This window comes from Microcebus murinus, chromosome 5, assembly GCF_040939455.1.
Source record: "Microcebus murinus isolate Inina chromosome 5, M.murinus_Inina_mat1.0, whole genome shotgun sequence".
Taxonomy (NCBI): Eukaryota; Metazoa; Chordata; class Mammalia; order Primates; family Cheirogaleidae; genus Microcebus; species Microcebus murinus.
In genome coordinates this window covers 27,260,289-27,286,451 of record NC_134108.1, presented here as the reverse complement: position 1 = coordinate 27,286,451, position 26,163 = coordinate 27,260,289, and the positions used below count along the sequence as shown (strand labels likewise).

The following is a 26,163-nucleotide window of genomic DNA, read 5'->3' as shown; positions in this document are numbered from 1 at the left end:
CCACACCTTTCACCTCTCACAAAAATCAACTTATGCTGGATAACAGACTTAAACCTATGATATGAAACTATTAGAATTCTAGAGGAAAAAGTTGGAAACACTCTCCTAGACATCAGCCTAGGCAAAGAGTTTACGAAGAAGTCCCCAAAGGCAATCAAAGCAGCAACAAAAATAAATAAATGGGACATGATCAAACTACAAAGCTTCTGCACAGCCAAAGAAACAGTCATGAAAGTAAACAGATAACCTACAGAGTGGGAGAAAATTTTTTCATCCTACGTATCCGATAAAGGGCTGATAACTAGAATATACTTAGAACTCACGAAAATCAGCAAGAAAAAATCAAATAACCCTATTACAAAGTGGGCAAAGGACTTGAACAGAAACTTTTCTAAAGACGACAGAAGAATGGCCAAAAAATATATGAAAAAATGCTCATCATCTCTAATCATCAGGGAAATGCAAATCAAAACTACTATGAGATATCACTTAACTCCAGTGAGAATGGCCTTTATCAAAAAGTCTCCAAATAACAAATGCTGGCGTGGATGCGGAGAGAAAGGAACACTTCTACACTGCTGGTGGAACTGCAAACTAGTTCAACCTCCGTGGAAAGCAATATGGAGATACTTTAAAGCGATACAAGTGATTCTACCATTTGATCCAGCAATCCCATTGCTGTGCATCTACCCAAAAGATCCAATGACACTCTACAAAAAAGACACCTGCACTCGAATGTTTATAGCAGCACAATTCATAATTGCAAGGTTGTGGAAACAACCCAAGTGCCCATCAATCCAAGAATGGATTAATAAAATGTGGTATATGTATACCATGGAGTACTATTCAGCTCTAAGAAACAACGGTGATATAGCACATCTTATATTTTCCTGGTTAGATCTGGAACCCATACTACTAAGTGAAGTATCCCAAGAATGGAAAAACAAGCACCACATATATCCACCAGCAAATTGGTATTAACTGAGCAGCACCTAAGTGGACACATAGGTACTACAGTAATAGGGTATTGGGCAGGGGGGAGGGGGGAGGAGGACGGGTATATACATACATAATGAGTGAGATGTGCACCATCTGGGGGATGGTCATGCTGGAAACTCAGACTTGTGGGGGGTGGGGGGGAAAGGGCATTTATTGAAACCTTAAAATCTATACCCCCATAATATGTTGAAATAAAAAAATAAATTAATTAATTTAAAAAAAATCCCACCTTATTAAATTTTTAGACAAACTCCTTCCTATTTTCCCTATGCTAAATATTTTCTTCTCATAAACCCTTTAAGAGAATAAAAGCACATAGGTTCAGGGATGGAAATTAGGTAAAATTACATTCCTCTAAAAATCAGACTTAACCCGTCCTGGGGACCAGAGGGCATTGGAAAATGAATAGACATTGATTCTATTTAAAGGTGATAGAGAAAGGGCCAGGGTTAACTGTCAGCTAACTGGGGGACAGGAGGTGAGAGAAGTAGAGCAGTTTGTAGTAAAGAGACAGAAGAAGAGCACCTAGTATTACCTCAGAAAAACAGATCTAAAAAGGAAGCTCAGCTCAAGTCAAAACCTGGGAACTAATGGGTGTTTGGGGAGTGCATGTATAAACCAACTATATTAAAACTTATTGACAGTATTAATATGTTAGGAGTTACCATTTCATAATCTAACTGGAACATTATAATCAAAAGACCAGTGATATCTAAATTATTATACATTAGATTTAGTTCCTAATGCATGGAGTCATTTTGAGATCATTAGGGCACTAATGCTAATACCATTATTTCTCATGATTTCATGTAGATTAGCTTCTATTACTTCACTATTTAATAAGCATGGAGATCTACAATCATGCTAGAGCATTGCACTTTTCTGAGTTCCAGAATGTATAAACATAATAGAAATGTAAACAAGGGAGCTGCCAGAAAGCCTTTAGGAATAAAATGAATTTTCTGTATGGAAAATAATCCAATGACTGAGTATAATATTCAAATATATTAAAAATAAATTTTTCTTAATTGCTAATTCTTCAATTTTTTAATATTAAAGACTAAAATTTACACAATGTAATAGTTACTCTTTTAACATACTAAAGTATGTATTTAACATACCTAAAGTATTTAACATACTTACTAAAGGATAACTGGAACACATACTACAGCCAAATACTTTTTTATAATTACACTGATTCCTCATACATTAGTCTTTTCTGGGGTCCCATATACTAAGTTATTAAATATGTTAAATCAATCATATGGATTTATTAGAAATAGAAAATGGAGTCAATTTGCTACTGATGCAAATATTAATCATCAATAAAGTTCAAATACAGTTTAATATTATCTTTATTTTCTTAAAAGAGGCATAGGCTGAATATCCCTAATCCAAAAATTTGAAATCTAAAATGCTCTAAAATCTGAAAATTTTTGAGCACTGATGAGGTGCTCAAAGAAAGTAATCACTGAAGTATTTTGTATTTCTGATTATCAGATTGGGAAGCTGAACTGGTAAAGTTTAATACAAACATCCCAAAATTTGAAAAAAATTGAAATGCAAAACATTTCTGGTCCCAAGCATTTCAGATAAGAGATACTCAACCTTTATTATCAAATCTTTCTCACAACAGGAAATGGTGAATCATATGAAGTACTTGGAAGACTTACTGAATAGAAAGGATAAGAAATAAGATAATTTAGGGAATGCATGATGTACTCTAAATCATCTTATGAATCTTTCAACTACGAATTAGCAACTCGTGTACATTTCAGGCAAATATTATACTTAGAAACTAAAAAGGAAATATAATTCTCCTCCTTCCACATTATCTTCTATTATATTTTTTAATATAGTAAATAGATACTGTGATTGTTACATGCCTTTTGTTGTCTGACAGTAATAGAAGAGGGATAAAAGATAAAATTTCAGGTCTAAAATAATAAAGCATAATGGCCTTCTTTCACTATTTTAAAACATTCACTCTAATGATGCTAGTATACAAATAACATTCATTTTTAAAGGGGTGTAATCAATTTGCATAAAAATTTACATTACTTTATCAAAACTATAAATCATTTTAAGTTAAAAACATTCATATAAATAAGTACCTATAAAATGACATAGTATCTTATTTTCCTATATCAACAAATATTAAGTTTTTTCACTAATTAGAAAACATGAGGTTAATTTTCTTGCAGGGATATAACTTTTGGCAAAAGGGGGTTGTAAGAGTTTTCTACAATAGCATTTGTGTAACTGTAACCAGTATCATTTTGTAGTTTTATTTTATCAGTTTTAACAATACAAAAATCAACTGCCTTACCGTTGGTGCTGTATCTACCTGATGGTTACAAGGCTTTCTTTCTGTGCTGATAATCCCTGTGGAAAGAAAAGATTGTGAATATTTGGTTATTATGTCTATCCATTTATTTTGAAAATATTTATGTCAGTAAGACATGATTCACACAGCTTACGAGAAAAAAGCCTTATTCAGATGGCAGGTTCCTTTAAAGTTGTATCATGAATTCTTTGGTCAGAAACAGTTGGTGAGTTTAGCTAACTAAGACACCTGACTCAAGGTTAGCTAAGCCAATTTTCCCATTCAAGTGGTGTTTAGCAATAGCGCAAGATGTGTCCATATCCTGCTCTCAGCTCAAAAATTATACCATTATCTGGGCTCTGCTGCATTTCTTCTATGAAAAATTTTATTTCTGACTAGAGGTTATGAAGTTTTTATAAGGAAATATCACAAAAGCTATGAAAGGAAATCACTGCTGCCCTATTTTCTCAAAAGAATAAATAAATCTATTTGAATTTCTCTTTGATCATCTGACTTACTACTATGACATATTCTGCTATTTATTCAATCACCACGGAGTATCTGAAGAAAAAAGTTCCCCTGGTTCTTGCCTTTAAAATGACAGCTAATCTTGAGAAATATCCTTTTATCATGTGTGGTTTAATCTTTTTATTTCCAATGTCCTCTATTGCATTTCTTTGTAGTAAACAGCCATTCAAGATAAAACATTCTGCATCTCATCTGTAAAGATACAGGTTCAAAGTTTTGCTCAAAATGACCATGGGTGTGAGTCTCATTTACTCTCCAATCTCTGTTCACCAGCAAACTAACATGTGAATTACAATATCAGAATAGTTTGTTCAAATATTGCTAAAGGCTGTCACATGCTGGACTAGTTACAGGTGAGAACTACAATGTCTGTTAATAGCAATTAACAAAATTCCTAGTTGAACCAAAATGTTAGTTCTTCTCTTTCACATTTATCTCATTGTTCTTAATATATGATAAGGAATTGAGAACAACATAAAATAATCACTTTTTATCACTCTGCAAGACTATATTCAAAATGAAGAAAGCATCATGAAACATGATTAATATATAGCTTTTGTTTCATTTTAAAATTTCTTTCAACATCTAGTGTTAGCCAGTGAAGTATAAAGCACTACACTATTTTCATTTAATCAGCTAACAGGTATTGAGTGGCTGTACTTGGTCCTCAATGATAAAAGAAGAATAAATTATGATTTATGACCTCAAGAGTCTAACAAAACAGAGATATCCTTTTTTGAGGAAATACCACAGAGAAAATGAATAGAGCTTCATCTTAAATGTAATAAAATCTTTATGGTAATTTTTATGGAAAGACATTCTTTTATTCATAGAGCAACACTGGCCTTAGGTTAAAAAACTAAAAAAAGATGAGTAAAACATACTGGAATATATGCAAGTAATGCAGATTCTTGTCATAAGATTTTAATGATACAGAAGTACATAGAAGAAATGGTGAAATCCTCACTTCCTGAGGCCCCATATTCCCATAATCCTCCCAGCTGCCACCACTGAGAACAGTTTGGCATGACATACTGGCTTTCAAATGAACATTTATATCACAGAGTTCAGGAATTAGCAACATCTTACATGTGTTCTCACTATTGTAATCTGACTGCCATAAAATTGAACTATGCTGATTACATATTTAAAATTCTTATCCAATAGAAAGTAATTTTAACTGAGGAAAAAAAAGAAATTTTAAAATAATGAAAACCAAAACAAACAACTAACAAGAACCTCCAAATCTACATTCTCAGTTTATACAATTACAAAGGGAAGAAAACCTAATTTTATAGTTTCAATTTCAGGATAAGAATGTGTTGAAAAGGATTTTAAAAAGTAGACTATCTAAAGTTATAATCTTGGTTTTAAATTTAGATTGCATGTAGAAATATCATTTGGAAATACAATCATACATGTTTGTTCAAGCTTGCAGTACAAAGTATATAGAAAGGAATAAGCTTAAGGGAAAATGTCCTTAAATAGCTATTTTAAGTAAATTTTATTTTATTTTATTTATTTTTTTTTTTTTTTGAGACAGAGTCTCGCTTTGTTGTCCAGGCTAGAGTGAGTGCCGTGGCGTCAGCCTAGCTCACAGCAACCTCAAACTCCTGGGCTCGAGCGATCCTTCTGTCTCAGCCTCCCGAGTAGCTGGGACTACAGGCATGCGCCACCATGCCCGGCTAATTTTTTTATATATATATCAGTTGGCCAATTAGTTTCTTTCTATTTATAGTAGAGACGGGGTCTCGCTCTTGCTCAGGCTGGTTTTGAACTCCTGACCTTGAGCAATCCGCCCGCCTCGGCCTCCCAGAGAGCTAGGATTACAGGCGTGAGCCACCGCGCCCGGCCTAGTAAATTTTATTTTAAAAAATCTGTATTTATAACTCATTTCACTTTTATTAAAGTATAACAATAATTGAAAGTTTGTAATAAGTAGCTTCCTGCAATGGTTAATTTTATGTGTCTACTTGGCTAGGCCATGGTACTCAGATACTTGGTCAAACATCATTCTAGATGTTTGGTTTATTTGGATGAGATGATACTTAAACCAGGAGGCTTGGAGTAAAGCAGATTGCCCTCCGTAAGGTAAGTAGGCCTCATCTGACCAGTAGGCCATAAGGAAGTGACTGATCTCCCCTGAAAGTGAGGGAATTCTGCCAACAGATTGCCTTCAGACTGGAACTGCAACTCTTTCCTAGGCCTCTAGCCTGGTGGTCTACCCTGCAGATTTTGGACTTGCCAGCCTCCACAATGGTGTGAGCCAACTCCTTAAAGTAAATCTTGCTCTCTCTATAAATAGACATCCTTTTGATTCTGTTTCTATGGAGAACCTTGATTAATACACTTACTTTCTTAGAAACATGAAAGAAATGAAAATATAATTATATTTACTATATTCTAAATTATATTATTTTCATTAAATACATTAATTGCAGGAATATAGTTAAAATGTCTAAGTTATGGAATATTTTAAAATTTGAATATCTACAAATAAAAGTAAAGAATACAGAATATCTTCAGAGTAAATCAATAAAAATTAATAAAATATAAACAAATCCATCAATAAATATTACTGCTAGATTGTTCACTCTGACAATCTGCCTTTCAATGACTAGACTATTTATATTTAATGCAATTACTGATATGGCTGTGTTTACCATCTTGCTATTTTATTGCATTCATTTTTTTATTCCTTTCTTCTTCTTTTTCAGTATTCTTTTAGAGTAACCAAATACTTTTACTATTCCATTTTATGTCCCCTGATGGCTTTTTAGCTACATCTTGTCATATATTTTTAATGGCTAATCTAGAGATTACAATATACATCCTTAATTTATTACAGTATACCTTGAATTAGGATTTTCTACTTTCAAAAACAATATAAGCCCCTTGAATCAATATAACTCCATTTACCCTACCATCCTTTGTGCTACAGCTTGTAGTCTTATATTTTACTTCTATATGTTATAGACACAATAATTTATTGTCAGTATATTTGTTTTAAAGTCAATAGTCTTTTAGAGTTTAACAATTTTTAAAAAATTAGTCTTCAATATTTACTCATATATTTATCTTTATTCCTTCCTGCAGTCCCAGGCTTTCATCTAAAATAATTTCCCTTCAGACTGATGAACACCCTGTAGAATCTCTTGTAGTGTAAATCTCCTGGTGACTGCTTTTCTTTTTTTTTTTTGAAAAGTCTTTACAGGGCATTCATTTACGAAGAATGTTTTTGCTAGGTATTAAAATCTAGGTTGATAGCCATTTTCTTTTAGAAAATGATTTCATTCCATTGTTTCTTATAAGAAGGCAGGCATCATTCTCAATGTTATTTCCCTGAATGTAATACATTTTTTCCTCTGGTTGCTTTTGCAATTTTCTCTTTACGTTTCATTATCTTCAGTTTTATTAAGATGAGCCTAGGTTATCGTTTCATTCATATATATGAAACGTGTGTGTGTGTGTGTGTGTGTGTGTATATATATATATCCTTCTTGGGGTTGGCTCAGTTTTTTATGTTTATAGGTTGTCTTCTATTAGAGTTGGAAAACTCCTAGCCCATTTATTTTTTCACCCCATTTTCTGTTTTCCTTCTGAGATTTCAATTTCACATGTTTATATTTAGTCTATTTCACATGGTCACACAGATCTGACACTCTCTTCCCCTCATGCCTCCCCTCCAGCTATGCTTCAATTTGTGTAATTTGTATAATTTCTATTGTCTTGTTCCTGAGCTCCATGATCCTTTTCTTTCACTGTGTTCTATCTGCTCATTTAATAAATTTTCATTTTGTCCATTATACTCTTCTAGTCTAGAATTTCCATTAGTTTCTCTTTTAGGGTTTCCATGTCTCTGCTAAAAATCTCTATTTTATCACCCATTTTGCTTATGTTTTCTCATAAGTCATTTAATGTATTTGTAACAGTTATTTTAAAATTCTTGTCTGCTAATTCCAACATTCTGATCATCTGTGGAATTCTTTTCATTCTTTTTCTAGATTATGGGTCACCTACTTATGCTTATTCACATGCCTTGTAATTTCTGACTGTAGGTTAGCACTGCTAGACATATAATCAGTAGAGACTGACATAGAAAACATCTTTCCTTATACTAACTAGAAGTAAAACTCTCTTTTACTATGTTATATTATTGCTTTTTATTTTTATCTTTTCTTGTTTCTGGTCAATTTCAGGGGATACTCCTTTTTTTTTTCTGCCTGTTAATCCTGAATTTCTGTTTCCAGTTATTGTCAATGTTTCCATTCTGTTATAGGTTACCTTTTGGACTCTAACAGTAATAAAATACATTTGTTATTTATCTAAATAAAATGTCTAAACCTCCCTCCAACCAAGATACTATACTTACCAATACCTCCTCACTCCACACCAAGATTAAGCTTTTAGAAGGCTTTTACTTCTCTGTTCTTCTATATAAATTTATAGCTAAGTTTAAATAGATGAAAATGTATGAGAATGTGCAGAAGTGCTAATCATGAATTTATGAAACAAAAAGAAATAATCTTTTTATTTATAACTAACAGAAAAACCTAATGTTTTCACCTGTCTTGAGATTTCTGTTCCTGACAACCAAGTTGTCACTTGGTTAGAGTACTCTAAATCCTTATATAACCAAATATGCCTTCCATTGCTGATATATGTATGATACTTTGTCTGAATAATGGATTTCTGGATAAGAAATCCTTTATCCTATTTGTTATTCTACTACCAGCCAGCTTCTAGTGTTTTAGATGTGACATCCAGTGCTTATCTAATTTTCTTTCCTATGCAAAGAACCTGTTCCTCCTATACAGAAGCTTGTGATATTTTCCCTTTACCTAGGAAATCAGGATTTCACAACAGTATGCCACCCAAGAGTGTCTCTCTTATCATAAATCTTTCCTAGGACTCTTTAACCCATTGAGTCTTATTCTTCTACTCAGAAATATTTTATCCTATTATTTAATTTTACAGCTCATCTTATCTTTACCTTCACAATTTTATCTGTGATAATCCTTCTAATTAATCTTCTAGGTGAATATCTTTTTCACTCTAATAATTTTAAAATTTGAAATCATGTGGTTTTAGTCTGTTTATAGAGAGCTACAAAGACTAAGGCAAGAGGCTGGCAAACCCTGGAGAGTGTATCAGAGAATGAAGGAAGTTTTTCTAGGATTTTAGTTGGCACAGTATGTCAAGGCAAAGTGTGGGGGTGGGAGGGCTTTGTTCTACTTGGTGTTGAGCAAGAACCTGTGCAGGATAAGCAGGCCTCTTCCAAAGGTGTGGGTAGAAAACCGGGTTTTCAGAGTACCCTGAGGGCTCTCAGGCAGCAGAAAGTATAAATCCCCTTGGAAATTGGCTGTATCTGTTAACTTAATGTCTGTAGTACATCAAGGACCTAGAATATCCTACAGACCATAATGGCTCTAAACGGGCCTTTACTCATAGAAGAACTGGCTTCCAGGCCCAGTTACTGGGAGATGGCTATAACTTGCAACTGATGAAACTCTTGAGAAGAGAAGCTTACTCCAGTGGCCCAGCAGAGGGGTATCAGATGGACAGGTTTTGGTATTTGCTGCAACTCAGACCTCATATAGTTGGGACCACAAGGAGTAGGCAAAGAAAACTAACAACTTTCTTAGTAATCTGAAGAGCCTCAGTAATCTGAAGGAGATCAAATAAACTAGAACTGGTAGTGACACTGATATTAAAGAAAAAATTAGAGGATCTTTTAAATTAAAACAGACAAAAACCAATTAAGAATTTTAAGCTAGTTAATTAACAAACAACAAAGATAACCCCATTTTAAAGGAAGGAAACAGTGGCATTCAGAAAGTAAATCAGAAGGTAGGAAACATTCCCAAGGTCAGACAACCAATGAGTAGCAGTACCAGGACTGAAACCCACGCATCTAGGCCACAAACCCTGCAGACCCATTTAAGTGTTTGTTTAGATCCTGTGGTCGGGGCCTGATTTTATTCATCTTCGTATCCACAGTGCCTAACCCAAATGCCTGAAACACAGAAGGTTCTCAAGAGCTGACTCAAATATTAACTGAATGCATGTATTCTCCTATGCCATATCCACCAGATTCATACGCTACAGTGCGGTGTTATTAATCATCAGGCCTGAGTTAATGTTCTGGAATTGTTTTCAAAAATGTCAGTTTACTATTTCCTTTGCTAATGTTCCTAAATTTACTGGAAAACTGAAATGTATTACAGTTATGTGACACACAATGACATCTAAGTCAACAACCAACTGCATATAAGATGGTGGTCCTGTAAGATTATAATATTGTATTTTTTATTGTATCATTTCTATGTTTAGATACACAAATACTTACCATTGTGTAAAATTGCTTACAGTATTCAGTACACTAACACGCCGTACAGGTTTGTAGCTTAGGAGAAACTGGCTATATCATGAAGCCTAGGTGTGTAGTATACTATACCACCTGGGTTTGTGTAAATATACTCTATGACGTTTGTACAATGATGAAATTGCCTAAGGATACCTTCCCTAGTGTATTACAATTGTTAAGCAATGCATGACTGTACTTAAAAATTTTCCTAAGGCTTCAGACAGTAACAGTCTAGAGAAGATAATGGAAGAAATTTTATGCTTCTTAGGAGACACTTTTAGTACTCCATTTTGTAGAAAATCAGATCATGACATTTTACCTCATTGTGCTTGACTAATTTGAACAGCAGAATTATATATTTTTTAGTTTCCCTAAACCAACTTTTAACTCAAGACCATTATGAAAGACAGAGGGAAAAAAGTCAAACAGATGTACTGCAAAATAAAAACAGGCAGGAATATGTGCCCTGTTGTGAAGATAGAACATATATCCATGTATCATCACCAAATGGTTATAGGGCTATCCACTAAGCACAAGGCACTATGCTGGTATAGAAAAAGCCTTATCTTCTTATGAGTTTCTTGTTTAGGCAACACTATATATACCTATGCATCCTATGTCAGTTTTGGAAATCCTCATGAATCTCTCTATACAGAACAGGGAGAGAATTATGCTTTGACTATTTGTGGCTAAGAAAAAATGAAATAAAATTTATTATATTTCAGTAGAATATAGTTATAGAAGGCAATGACCTTTTCTGCTAGTTTAATGTAAAGTTGTCTGCACTGAGATGTCAAGCTCTTTTTAAGAATTGGAAAAGAAGTAAAACTATGTTTTTAGATAATATAATTTTATACCCGGAAAGTCCAAAAGAATCAATGCTAAAATTAACACAAGTAGACCAGGTATTGTGGCTCATTGCCTATAATCCTAGCACTTTGGGAGGCTGAGGCAGGAGGATCGCTTGAGCCCAGAAGTTTGAAGTTGCTGTGAGCTAGGCTGACACCACGGCACTCACTCTAGCCTGGGCAACAAAGGGAGACTCTGTCTCAAAAAAAAAAAAAAAAAGTACTTATTCATAAAGGCATGGCAAGGGTAATACCAAAAAAAAAAAAAAAAAAAAAAAAAAAGAAAAGAAATCCTTATTATTATGCTATTAATTTTTTTCCTTGTCAAAGTTTGGTGAATATTAAATACATTAATTGCATATTATACTATGTATTTGCCCTCAATGCTAGGTGTTGCCCAGACTGGAGTGCAGTGGCATGATCATAGCTCACTGTAAGCCAAATTCCTGGGCTCAAGTGACCAGCCTCTGGACTAGCTGGGACTATAGGCTAATTTTTCGATTTTTTTTGTAGAAATGAGGTCTCTATGTTTCCCAGGCTCCTTTCGAATTCCTGGCTTCAAGCAGTCCTCCTGCCTCAGCCTTCCAAAGTGCTGGGATTATAGGCATGAGCCACTGTGCCTAGCCAATATCAGTTTTTAAAGTGTTCTACTTTCAACTCTTTGTTAAGTCTTCACAAAAACATACACTAAAAAGACAGATGACATTAAGTATCACGCCTCATAATGTCACTACCAAAGGAAAAAGAAAAAAGGAGGACAAGAGAACCAATTCAAAACAAACTTTGCTGATTCTGAGTTGGCCAAAATAAAAAACCTGCTCACTCTCTACTTTTCTCAGACAAATTTAATAACGATGAGATATAAATGGCTTGATTCCTTTAACACATAAAAGGAAAATATACACAACAAACATATATACATACAAACATACTCACACATAGACATTACTATGAAATAAACTAGAGTCTTTTGTAAATATTCACTTATTTTTAGAATACTAAAGTAGCCTTGGGAGGCTATTTGCAGAAAGCTGCATAGTAATTAAGGTCATTATAAGACTTGTGACACATTGGCTTTATAAAAGGTAGCAACAAAATCAAGATTCCTAGTTCTGAGCTATTATTTAGAAAACTCCTAAATAGATGATTCTGCTCTATATTGCACAAACAACATTTAGAATTCTAAAGAGGGCCATGAAACTAAGTGTATTTTATAAGGACAATCTATTTAATGAGATTTATTCCTTTCTCTGTACTCCTACAGTGTTTTATGCACATCTCCTGTTGAATACACCACCATTATAACTATTTCTTTGCCTGCTGGATTCCCCAACTAGAGTGGGAGTGCTCTGAGGGTTTTCACCTTCCATTGTTGCCAGTGCTTGGCAGAGTCCCCATCACATAGTAGGCTCTCCAGAAACATTGCTTGATGAACTGTATAAAATAATTTTGAAAATATAAAAATTTCTATATTAAAACTGAATAACAGCTTTCATTAGAATAGTTCTACTAAAATAAAGTAGTTTTGCTTCTGCTCAAAAAAAGGATGGGGGCCGGGCGCTGTGGCTCACGCCTGTAATCCTAGCTCTTGGGAGGCCGAGGCGGGCGGATTGCTCAAGGTCAGGAGTTCAAAAACCAGCCTGAGCAAGAGCGAGACCCCGTCTCTACTATAAATAGAAAGAAATTAATTGGCCAACTGATATATATACAAAAAATTAGCCGGGCATGGTGGCGCATGCCTGTAGTCCCAGCTACCCGGGAGGCTGAGGCAGAAGGATCACTGGAGCCCAGGAGTTTGAGGTTGCTGTGAGCTAGGCTGACGCCACGGCACTCACTCTAGCCTGGGCAACAAAGCGAGACTCTGTCTCAAAAAAAAAAAAAAAAAAAAAAAAAGGATGGGAACTAGTGCAAAATCATGCTCAAATTTTCCTTCTTATGAAATTATAGTTGAATGTTTTTCAGAGGAGAAAGTTGAGAAAAAAAGTAAATTGTCTGAACTAGAACAATGTTTCACTTTTTACTTATTAACCATTTATAATTCAAAAACTTCTTAAATTATTTTTAAAAAATGACCAGTCACTCCATTTAGTCATTTGTCAGTTTCCATATTTCTCATCAACTTTGCTCTCAGACTTGTAGGCAAGTTGCTGACTAAGAACAACACAAAGAGTGATTCTTACATTTTCATTCACTTTTCATTCAAGGAAAAAAGCTTCTTGAAAACATGTATTTAAAATTCTAGAAAATACAAATCAACATTATCTTGAAGTCTCTATCATTACCAGAAGATCTTAAACCTAATTTCCATTGTTAGTTGACATTTTCAATAAGTGATGAATATTCCTTTTCAGAAAGCATTGCCAGTAAATTTTATGGTATCATAGACTTTTCACTATCCAGACCAAACTGACTAAACCACAAAATGCAAAAGTATGCACTTAACTTCTCCCAGGGAAACCTTAGGACTATTCTGAGTATAGTTTTAGCAGATCGTAACCTAACTGAGTAAGAATAAATGAGAACTTAAATTAGATAGTTTGAATTTCCAGAGCTCTCACCACAATCTAAATGTTTAAAAATTAAAATATTTCTTGTCACAGATTTAATGTTAAACAAGTTACTCTGAGATACAATAATTTACAAAGGAAACAAAAATTGTTATTTTTATGATACAAATGGTATTTCATTTTTTCCCCACAGGGGAGGAAACATGAAGAGCTGCTTACTTGATTCTAAGCAATGCCCACCTTAAGCAAAACTGATTATTATTTTTAAAAATTGATTACTCTTCACGAATCATAGAATATAACAGCTGAAGTGGACACTGATATGAAATATGTGAAAATGAGCATATATGATTATTATGGATAAAAACTTGACTTCTTATTTTAAATGTGAACTAAGATAGTTTTCATTATCAGAAATGTGGTCAACATAATATATATATTGATATATTCACTATTCATAATACTGAAAAACTAAAAATCACAATATCTAACAATTGAAGAATAGCTTAAAATTATGTAGTATTCATTTTCTTTGAAGGCATGTATTTAGTGTATTATCAGAAAAAAGGTTACAGACAAGTCTACTTTAAAATCTACATATTTGGTATTATATCCTACAATAGTATCATTTTGTATGCTTAATTATCTTACAAATTGAAAAACTGTCAATTTCAGTTTGAGATTATAAAAATTGTAGCATGTATTTTATGGTTGATAGTAAACTATATTAATGTAGTCTTATTCTCAAACTATAAAAACAAATAATAAAGTTATGCCTGGTCAAAATAATTTAGCCATCTTATAATCATCCCTCTCACCTTGCCTACTGCAGCCATAAGAAGTTGTAATTCTTTTCTCAATCCTCATCTTTGAGGTAAATTGGTTACTGACAATTTCATTTACCCTAGAGGCACAGCAGTAAATTATAAAATATTCACTACTTTCGCCATGGTATAATTTATGTTTTGATAAAGTAGTTGAAACCTATAAAGTCTTCTACTTTAGGATTATATAAGAAAAAACACCTTTGTCATGGAAATATTTTAATCAGTATATCTAAAAGTTGTATTTTTAAATTATATATATGTACCAGAGGAATATGGATTTTAACAAAAGACATTTCACTAAGTTTAAGAACATAGTGCTTTCCCTTTCTAAAATTTAATGGGAAGTTAGATAAACTTAAAATAAAAATTTTCAATGATTAAAATGGTTCTGAATATAGTCATAAAGACATAATCTATAATCCTATTGCATTACAAGCCAAACAAATCTTGATGTTTAAAAACCTTCACATTTAGTAAACATTTTCATATCCTCTATTTTCAAATGACAAATTACTAAGATGAAATGATAACTTGCTCAAGGTTATAGCATAAGGAATAGAATCTGGATGTAAATTCAAGTGTCTCTGACTTCTTGGCTAAGTCCCACCAGAATTTCACATATTGATTTAAATAAGAAAAATAAGAAACTTCTAGAATCTGTATTCAAGTCAATCAACATTGCTTATTATTAACATCTTCAAAATCATAATGATGAAATACCATAAAATCTTCAACATTATATTCAGGGATATCTTATTATTAAAAGCACTATCAACATTCAATTTAAAAAAGACTGGTAACCTATACTGTAACACCTGATTTGTCTGGGATCAGATAATGAAGATTTACATAGAAATAGATTTTACAGATCTGTACTGGCCCATATGGTACCTACTAGCCACATGTGGCTTACAAAATTTAAATATTAAAATAAAATAAAATTAAAAGTTTAGTTCCTAAGTCATACTAGCTACATTTCATGTACTCAATAGCTGCATGAGGCGAGAGGCTACTGAATGGACTGTGCACATCTACAGTCAGAAAAAAGGTCTAGGCCGAAAAACATTTGAGAATCACTGGCATATTGGCTTTATTTAAAGTCATGAGATCACCAAGGAAGTGAGTAAATACAGGATATAAAAGAGGGTCAAATTGCAGTAAAACAATGTAATAAGAAATGGAAGAAAAGAGGAAGAATGCGTGAAGCAGAATGAAGAGGAGTAGCTAATGAAATAAGAAGAAAACCAAGAGAATGTAATGTCTAAGAAACCATGTATTAAGAAGTGATCAAATATGTCCAGTGCTGCTGATAGGTCAAGAAACGTAAGAACAAAGAATTGACCGCTCTGAGCTTGAAAAGAATAAAGATTTCAACAAATTTATAGAAGATGGAAAAATAATTAGAAACATCTGTCTGTACACATTATTGGGTGTTCAGTAGATACGGATGCTACCTACGAAATCTGTGACTATGGAATCAGCATATTTAGTAGGAGGAAAAACAAAACAAAACCAAGAGAAATAACTGAAGGTTAATATGTAAAACACCTAAGCCAAACAGGTTGCAAGATCCACAGAAAATGGATGCTGCCCAGCACTAACAGGTAAAAAATAAATAAATAAAAAATCAATGAAATTGTTTCTAAAAATGTAATAATATTAAGCAAACCATTTAGGAAGAGTTAAGGCTTCCTCTTAGAGTGGATATGTTGTCCCACTTGTTTTCGTTTTGGCAATTTACAATACAGCATGATAGGTGGACTCATTCATTACAACAGAAGAGAGAAGCCATATTTGTGTACAGTTCTTCATTAAATCTCATTACATCTATTTTTATAGATGTTATAGATCTATAGATTTTATAGATGATCCACTATGGATCATCACATGTTTAAGCAAACACCATTGGCATAAAGAAAAACACAGGATGTATAAACAGATTTAAAAAAAAAAAACTGAACAGAGGAAACATCAATTAAGGGCACAGATCTTAGATTTAGGAAGATGTAATGACACGCACAAAATATCAATACTAGAAAAAGTAACAAAAACGACATGAAAGAGAACAGAGTAAAAGGATGATTGGTGAATTTAGAGAGATTTAAAAAAAAAGAAATGAGAGGACTCTGACACAGACTAGTTAGAAAGAAAGGAGAAGTAGTCAAAGAGTAATTCGAGGAATTCCAAAGTTTCCACCTGCAAGAATGGTAATGCTATAACCATAAATGAGACAGAAGATTAAAATCCAGAAGCTTCTTTTAGGAATCTCGAGCGCAAGCTCACTCATGGCAATGATGACATTTCTGTCACATACACAACAAAAAGCAATTAGCTGACATATCTTGTTACATAAGCTTGAGGCTGAATATCTTTTCTAAAATTAGATTGCATATTTCAGAGCCATATTTCAGAGTTATACAAGAGCTCTGTTCAACTGTGCCTAAACTCTCAAGAATTTTACGTTTGATCTTTTTCAAAAAAGATGGTATATTTAAATAACTTCTATAATCTTCAAAATACAAAAGACAAATTAAGAAGTTAATACATCGAGCTTTGGAAAAGGAAAACATCAGAATATCTAAAAATATGAATTCAATCATCTAGCTCACACTTTGGCTATGGTAGAATTACCTAGCTCACACTTTGGCTATGGTAGAATTACGTGGTTTTCATATTCATTACATCAATAAGATCTCATGTTTTCATTTCCTATAGTTTATGGTTTTCAGTAGCTGGCTTTTTATTTTTCAGTGGTTGCCAGCACAGTTATTTCACTTTTAAAATAAATCCACTGGGTAAATGCTACAATATATTATCACAACTAAATTTGATGGTTTTTAAACAAACACCAACACACAGAGAAATGTGACTGAAAAATGAGGAAAAGTTTAACGTAACTTTTCTATTTTTAACAGATAACGGAAAAGGCTGAAAATTATAACGTTGGAACCATATGTGCTATATAAACATCACATAAAATAGCTTCTTAAAAAATAAATGGCTAGGAAGTAGTGGACAGATTCAAGCTCATTTTAATCTGCTGATTTAAATGAGAAAAGTTTGCATTTACATTCTCCCCTCAGAGAGTATTAGGAGAAAATTAATATTTCAATGGGGACATTAATACTAACTGTATATCCCTGTGCATGAATAACTATTAAGTATATTAATATTCACAGCATTGATAAAAATGATTCTTAAATTAGAAAATGATAAACATGTAAAATATATTTTAAATTGTCACTAATTCAAATAGGATTTATTATTCAGGAAATACAGGGGCTTTTATTACAAGTGGGGGAATCAATTGCTGGAGAAGTACTTGGTATCATTCAGATATTGGATACTAAAATGGCACCTTGTACATTTAATGTACCGATCAACACCACTTTTAGAAAATCCAATTATAACAACAATAAAAACATCCTAACAAATGACGAAGGATTTGTGGAAGGAGAATATAAAATACCAAAGGAAAAATCCATGTAATCAACAGAAAAATCCAAATATGAGTATTTTCACACCCCCCAGGATTTTTGTGTTGATTGGTGGTTAGTAAAGGGAATGGGAATGGTATCAACATTAGCTTTGGGAATAATTTTCAGTCCTTGGTAGATGAGCTGGACAACAGAATTAAGATGATTACGCAAGTCTGACCAGCTATCTGACATACATATGTTTTCATCCTGTTGTCTTCATTTTCATCACAATTGTCTTTTTTTAAATTAAGGTACCATTACCGAATTAATGCTAGAGAAATTAAATAGTAATTTAATTGCTTAACCATTTAAAAAGTGACTTCACAGTAATTGTTAGCCTATTAGATCACTATAATAGCCTTTTTAAAAAGCATCATAACCTCTATTCTATATATGAAAAAACTTCATAAGCTATTCCCACTCTTCAGCCCTATATGCCCATACCTCCCCCCCTTTAAGGGGTACTAATTCTTTTAAAATTCAGTTCAGAAATCATTCATTCAGTCTTTAAATTCTTTCTTACCCCAGATCCATAAGCCCCAGTCAGGTCTCCTCTTAACATAATCACAAAATTTTTTACCATTTCAATCATTGGATAGCATTTACCAATGTGAGAGCATTTATCACACTGCAGTGCTTGTTAACTTTCCACTTCTAGCAAAAAATCATCAACTCCTTGAAGGCAGCATCTGTAATTTTTTAAATCTTAACAACTGGCACCAAACATATTGTTTGACCTACTGTAAAAGCAATTCAGAAGTTGAAAAAAATCAAGTGACTTGGTGAGTGATAAAGGCAGAATTAGAAATTTGGTGTTAATTCCTAATCCGAAGTCCATTCTTCTACACAGCACTGCTTTTGTCAATAAACAAAGGTAATAAAATGGGTCTGATATTAAAAAGAACAAACTCTTCCTCCCATTTTGATGTTATCTGGTATAGAACAATATTAAGAGAGGAAAAAGTACAGGTTACAAAATGAAATATGTCAAAATTTTTTTTTTTTTTTTTTTTTTTTTTGAGACAGAGTCTCGCTTTGTTGCCCAGGCTAGAGTGAGTGCCGTGGCATCAGCCTAGCTCACAGCAACCTCAAACTCCTGGGCTCGAGCGATCCTTCTGCCTCAGCCTCCCAAGTAGCTGGGATTACAGGCATGCGCCACCATGCCCGGCTAATTTTTTTTTTTTTATATATATATCAGTTGGCCAATTAATTTCTTTGTATTTATAGTAGAGACGGGGTCTCGCTCTTGCTCAGGCTGGTTTTGAACTCCTGACCTTGAGCAATCCGCCCGCCTCAGCCTCCCAAGAGCTAGGATTACAGGCGTGAGCCACCGCGCCCGGCTTGTCAAAATTTTTTGATGCCTCTTGAGATAGTGTTTTTAGAGATGGTCAAATCCTAAGAGAAACAGAGGCTAGAAATGGAATTCTGTTGTTTGTGTTCTGTTTCATCACCTGTGGAACAAAGGATTGTCCCCCAACTGAACCCATGCCCTTTGCAGATTTTGGCCTGCTACTTTGATTTTAATCAACTTAAAGTCTCAATGTTATCTCATTACATGTCAAAGATGGGTTAAGGTTGGTGCTCATGTGGATAGAAAGCTGAAGTTTCAAAAGTTTTCAAGTGGATTGAAGGTTGAGATGCTTATTTGACAACTTTCCTCTTAAAATTACTTCATCTTAATGTCTTTATTGGCATGCTTCTAAAAATTTTATATCCATTATTTGTCTCTGTGACATGTTCTTTTTCCTATAATTATCATTTAACACATTTTATTCAATCATGTCTTAAAATAAGATTTCTTCCATTCTTTTGGCCACTATGCAAACTGCATGATTTCAAACTGAAAAAAAAGAAAAAATCAAAAGAAACTGCCATAATCTCATGCTGTTTATTCTCACATTTTATGTGTTTCGAAGTGTTAAAGGTATTTTTTGATCCTGACAATTTTATGAAGTAGAAAATGTAGAGACATTTATCTGGAGACATGAAGACAACTACTTAAGAAAACAGCTAGGAAGTGGCAGAATTAGTGGTCAAGCCCAGCTCTTAGGGCTATCTGACCCCAAGTCTAGTGCTTTTCCGACGGTAATAATATACATATGTTGAATTCAGAAAAGTGACTGTTGGGAAAACAAATTCTTGCTTTCAAAAACTGCATAATAAAAACATTTTTGATTCTTTTTAGTAGCAAAAAGCACATTTAAGGACATCTGTCTATAGAAAATCAATTAATTATGTACATTATCTTTATCTATGACAGTGCATTAATCTTTTTACCTATCCCACCACTTGAACTGAAGTCCTGGAATTTTGGAAGTTTAATAACACAATGCAATAAAACATTCTTTTTCAAGTAATAGTTTAAAGTTCATTAAGTAATACGAACAGAAAGCTCTGCCAATTCTGACAGGATGAGAAAGTTCTTTGAAGCTCATTTTACCTTCCTTAAAATGGAAACCCCCTTTTACCATCAGCTGTGTTTATTGAGAATCATTCTAATTACTAATTTTTGCCAAAAGTTTTTTTCTTTTGAAATACAAGATCCATCATGTTTCCAGCTTAGATGTAATCACCATCTACAAAAGTTTATAGAAGGATATCATAGCATCTCTGGTAAAGTTATTACCCAGTATTCATTATACATTTCAGTTATATTATCTAAAAACTTCTGCATTTCTCTATAAAAAATTAAAACTTTAAGGAGCACTAAAATCTTGAAAACAATAAAAAAATTTAATTGCAAAAATAGATTTCAATTTTAAGAGCTGGTCAAGGGAATATAAGTGTATATTTGCAAAGGACATGTAAAATAAATGTAAAAATATGGTTCTTCCAATATTATTCAACACATAGAAGCACAAGAGGTAGTTTAACAGATCTCTTAGGCAATATTCAAGTCATCTGAATGATTTTATGATTTTGTTTAAATCAAGTATCTTGACTATCAAGGAAAACAGGATGTCCTAAAACATTAGTCGGCTATCAAGTTTAATACAGATTTATAAGGTCTAATGAAGAACACAAACAATATGTGGAGAAGACAGAAGCTATCAATTATTTTTACAAAGCAACTAATTAAGATGATACAAAGTTTAAAATTTAAAAACTTTAAATTTAAAAATTAATAAAGATGATTTTATAAAGATGGCATGAATAAAGTCACCAGGAAAATGATCCATTTTATTTTGCTTGCCTTATCTATTTAATCTGAATTAAATTTAGAGCACTGCTGTGAAAACATATACCAAGTACATAAAAATGACAAATGATGCCTTTCAAATATAAACATGCAAAGATGATACAACTATCCCATTGACAGTAGTGAGCACTTCCTGATTTCCCTCCTTCACCTACTAGTAACAGTGATTAATTTTATTACTGTCAAAACTATAACATCTTCCCTGTTATTTTTATAAGAAATAAAATTATAATTTTAACATTTTTGGTTAAATTACAGATTATAGCCCATATAAATACTTTCCTATGTAGTAAACATGTTATACTGCATCTCAAAACTGTCTCCATATTTTAGTGTCATGAATAAAATGTGTAAAACAATAACAGCAATATCCTCATTTGATATATATAGTTTATTATTACTGAATAATCCACATTTTAAAATTTAGTTCTAGAGTAAGGAATCTTGTGATGGTTGAATAGGATATGGATTCAAAAGAAGCATCACAGAATAAAATTTCTCTGCAGAGAGCCTGTTGATTTGACTGCAGACTAAATACCATAATTACACTGGAATGAAGCCTTAAAAGATCTAGTAACTGGCAAGCAGAACTATATTTAAAGGTCAAAGAAAAATATAAGTTCATTAAACCTCAGAAAATAGGATGTCCTTCTTGACACTTCAGTTTCAAAACCACACCTTTTCCAAATATTATAGTTAGTACTGTTCAGGTTATTACTTAGCAATTTAGCTTACAACTCTAAAGTTAAAAAAAAAATTAACACAGCCAGAGTGCCCACCTGGTAGAGTGTGGGGGACAGTGGGCCATGAATGAAATAGTGGCTCCAGACACAGCCTCCCTGAGGACCCTGAACAGTGAATCCACTTCACTTCCCTGAACTTGTGCCCTCCTCTAGGAAAACCACACCTGTGGTGTGGTAAGGATAAGAAGTACTGAGTTACATACAACTGCCGCTATCTATGTGAATTTTGACAATTAGCATCTTTGATTTTCAGTTTCACTGTACAGAGACTGATTATTACAAGTTTTAAGGTCCCAGAAGCTCTCAAATGATTTTACTACCTATGATTTTCATGTTTACCTTACTTTTCAAAGAGTTTCACTGAGAATCAAACAAGGATGTATAGTAAAGCACTTTATAAATTTTTATACAAACACAAGTTACTACTGTTTTATAGATTTTCTTCATTAAAAAACTATGGATATATGGCCGGGCGTGGTGGCTCATGCCTGTAATCCTAGCACTCTGGGAGGCCGAGGTGGGCGGATTGCTCAAAGTCAGGAGTTCAAAACCAGCCTGAACAAGAGTGAGACCCCGTCTCTACTATAAAAAAATAGAAAGAAATTAACTGGCCAACCAATATATATAGAAAAAAATTAGCTGGGCATGGTGGCACATGCCTGTAGTCCCAGCTACTCAGGAGGCTGAGGCAGGAGGATTGCTTGAGCCCAGGAGTTTGAGGTTGCCGTGAGCGAGGCTGACACCACGGCACTCACTCTAGCCTGGGCAACAAAGCAAGACTCTGTCTCAAAAAAAAAAGAACAACAAAAAACTATGGATATAGTTTTGAGATGCAGTATAACTTGTTTACTACATGATGAGGCATTCATATGGGCTATAATCTATACTTTAACCAAAAATATTAAAATCGTAATTTTATTTCTTATAAAAATTACTCAGGGAAGATGTTATAGTTTTAATCTTACTAGGATTAGCTGATTTATTATTTTGTAATTAAGAATATAAACTAATAGCCTAATGAACAGTTCCTAAAATAAGCATCTCATAAGACTTGTGTATTATATAATACACATTATAATATATAGTACACAATATTGTAATATATAATACACAATATTATATAATAATATACCTATTATATATATCAAATCAACCCCTGCTCTTAAGTCTCCTCGCATGAGTGCTAACGGACTCATACTAGTTCTGTGTAACAATCTTTTCCCTATATCGTACAAAGCCAAACAGATGTGACTTGTATATTTCAGACAGGTTTTTCAGTAAGATTTTTATTTTTAAACATTCTATCTACATTATTTGTTTTTGTAGTAATTTCCGATTCTAATAGATTATTGGTGCGATCAATAATACTTACTTATTTATTCCCTTTAAAAACTAATTTGAACATTGAATAGAATCCCAGAATTTTTAAGATAGAAACTCACCAAAGCCAAAGCACTCATTTACCTGTAGGGATGACAAAACTAAGGTCTGAAAAAATTGCTCAAGATTCTACATTTAGAAATGGAGCTGGGTCTAGAAACTAGTTCACCTGGTTCCTAGTGCAGGATTTTTGGACAAAGACTGGCTTCTTAATGAACAAAACAGATTAATTTGGCCATTTTGCAATGGACTACATATTTTGCTTTTGTAATTTTTTAAGTCAGTGACATCTCAGTAATTTTTTTAGGAAGGATATAATTTAAAATGAAGTCAGACATATTAGTAACCAAGATAAAATCAAATGAAACAGTGTTATCATGTATCATATGGCATAATGGTAATGCTTCTGAGACAGTGTACACATGGATGGATAGACATCATATAAATATCCTTATAACCTATAATGTAGCCATGGAAGCTAAGGGGAAATGGAGTCAATCCTATGCATAGTTGTGAAGTTTGCAAGGCTTGCCTTTATCACATACAGCTTCCTCTTTACTCTTTATCTGCTTCAGTGATAATTCTTCTCATTTCAAAGGCCTTTCTATCTATTCTCTCTGTTTCTTCCCTTAACAAAAGAATTTTATATCTATTATCTAACCTTCTTGGCTGACAGACATAAGGTACTACCTTAAATGAATTTTAACCAATATATTAACTCAACCATACATTTACCTTGTAAACCTTTAATCTTGAAATGAAATAAAATGTAGAATGAAAGATTTTAGACCTCAGTAGACAAATGGTAGGGATGGAGTGGTGGAAAGAGGTTCCCTTCCTCCTACTCATTAAAATGACAAGATCTGAAGGCAAGCCAAATATCTATTTTGGGTGTAAAAAAATAGGCGAGGGGTTAGCTCATAGTGCACTCTCCACTGAAAATAACAATGACCAACACTATTGCTCCAACTTCTGGTAGATATCTAGAATACTAGAAATTAAAAATTTCTAAGGTCTGAGGTAATTGTTAATTATTATAGTGATTTGAAATTAGAATTCAAAGTATTTTCAAAGCTGGCCAACACATATTCATTATGTTTACAATATAAATATGTTATATTCATATTGCACCTTATGCTTACGAAATGTTTTCATGTATTCTATGTCATTTGAACTTCAACAATATATAATGTAAACATCATCTCCAAATTTTCAAATGAAGAATCTAAGGTTTTCTCAGGTAATAAGGACAATAAAAGACACAGCTAGGACTGAATATAAGAGTTGTGAGTCCAAGTATTTTGCCACTATATGTAACCTATACAGCAATATTAAAATAATTTGCCTATGTAAATTCTAAATACTTTCAGGTAAAAAGGTGATATTGTCAGCTGGGTGCGGTGGCTCACGCCTATAATCCTAGCACGCTGGGAGGCTGAGGAGGGCGACTGCCCAAGGTCAGGAGTTCGAAAAAGTGATATTGTCCTCAAATTTTTAAGCAAATTATGTTGATCTTTTTAAGCTAAAGTTTCTTTTTATAATCTTTGTCAAAGATAATTGTTTTGCTATTTTTACCTTTCTAAAAGAATTCAGTAACAGAAAAAATATTGTCAAAGACACAGCTAATGAACAGAAAAAGTTATCTTTCAATACCAAAAATAAACATTTCTCAGATGCTTTTTGTTTGATATCTTTTGAAAACCTTATTCAAATTCATTTAAAATTTGGCCTAAAAATTAGCAATTGTATGGTTCATTTCAACTCAGTGATTCCTGATTCATGTAGTTTTCTGTAACTAGTTGTGCATATTTTATTAATTTGCCAGTGTTAAAGGGATGTGATATCATCGCAAGTTGTATCTTGTTTCTGCCAAAATGTCTTTTAGCTTGGCTTTCCTTAAAATGAATTATAAAATGGGATTAACTATAGAATAATAGCTCTTTTATCCAATTGAGAAACTGAATCACATCTAATACCATACACGTATAAAACTCATGTTTTGCTACTTTAAACTTATTATTTGCTCAACAGAACACAGGTTCAGAGTGTCTACTGTTAAAGTTACTAAATACAAATTTACCTTTGAAATAACTTTGATTTTAAGGAAAAAAGAGATGCTAGAATTGAATTCATCAAGTGTGAAAACTGATCATTACAATGCTATAAGCTTTATTTCTAAAGAAAAATAAATGGATATTAAACACTAAATAGCATATGAACATTTAAAAGAACAGTCAAAGTAAGAAAGCGGCTCACCTGTCTCAGGGAAACCAAACTGATGCAAAATTTCTTGAGTGGTCAGCATGTTTGAATGTTTTAACTTAGTCTGTTGTGAGGAAGCTGGTGGTGGTGAAGTAAACGAGAGATTTTTGTTGACCTGTAATAATAGGAAAAGCAAATCAAAAACTATAGCGTAATTTCCTGGGTTACTGATGCAAAAACTGGATGAGAAATATCTGTTTACTATATAAATCAGGACACATGGTAGGTCAAAAGGAGTAGTAATGATTTATATGGTTAGTTTATAAAGTTTACAAAAGAGAATAATTTTCATCAAGGAAGGAACACAACGGTAATGAAAGCCTAACTATATGAAAATAAATTAGCCCTACTAAAGTTTATCATGGAATTGTAGATACAAATGCCGCTATCTATGAGAATTCTGACAAGTCAGCCTCTTTGATTTTCAGTTTCACTGTAAAGAGACTGAATAATACCAGTTTTAAGGTCCCAGAAGCTCTAAAATGATTTTACTACCTATGATTTTCATGTTTACCCTACTTCTCAGAGAGTTTTTTGAGGATCAAATGAGGGTATATAGGAAAGCACTTTATAACTTAAAACAGAGTAGTCTTAAGTTACACAAAGAAACTGAGAAAATACAAATGACTGCTTTCAATTACAGAAGAGTTAAAATGTTTCACATTCACATTTCTTTAGCATTTTAGTAAAATAGCAAG

The 26,163-nt window shown here is 33.0% G+C and overlaps 1 protein-coding gene across 4 annotated transcripts in view; it reads right to left on the bottom strand.

The window, feature by feature from the left end:
• The window catches only part of AHI1 (Abelson helper integration site 1), a 184,520-nt gene that overhangs the window by 63,959 nt on the left and 94,398 nt on the right, over positions 1-26,163 (bottom strand). For all 4 annotated transcript variants that reach the window (XM_012739468.3, XM_012739470.3, XM_012739469.3 and 1 more), the window contains 2 exons: positions 25,460-25,580; positions 3,329-3,384 (listed from right to left, as the gene is read on the bottom strand). In XM_012739468.3, the coding sequence (XP_012594922.1) occupies positions 3,329-3,384; positions 25,460-25,580 (177 nt within the window). The remainder of the gene's footprint in view (positions 1-3,328; positions 3,385-25,459; positions 25,581-26,163) is intronic.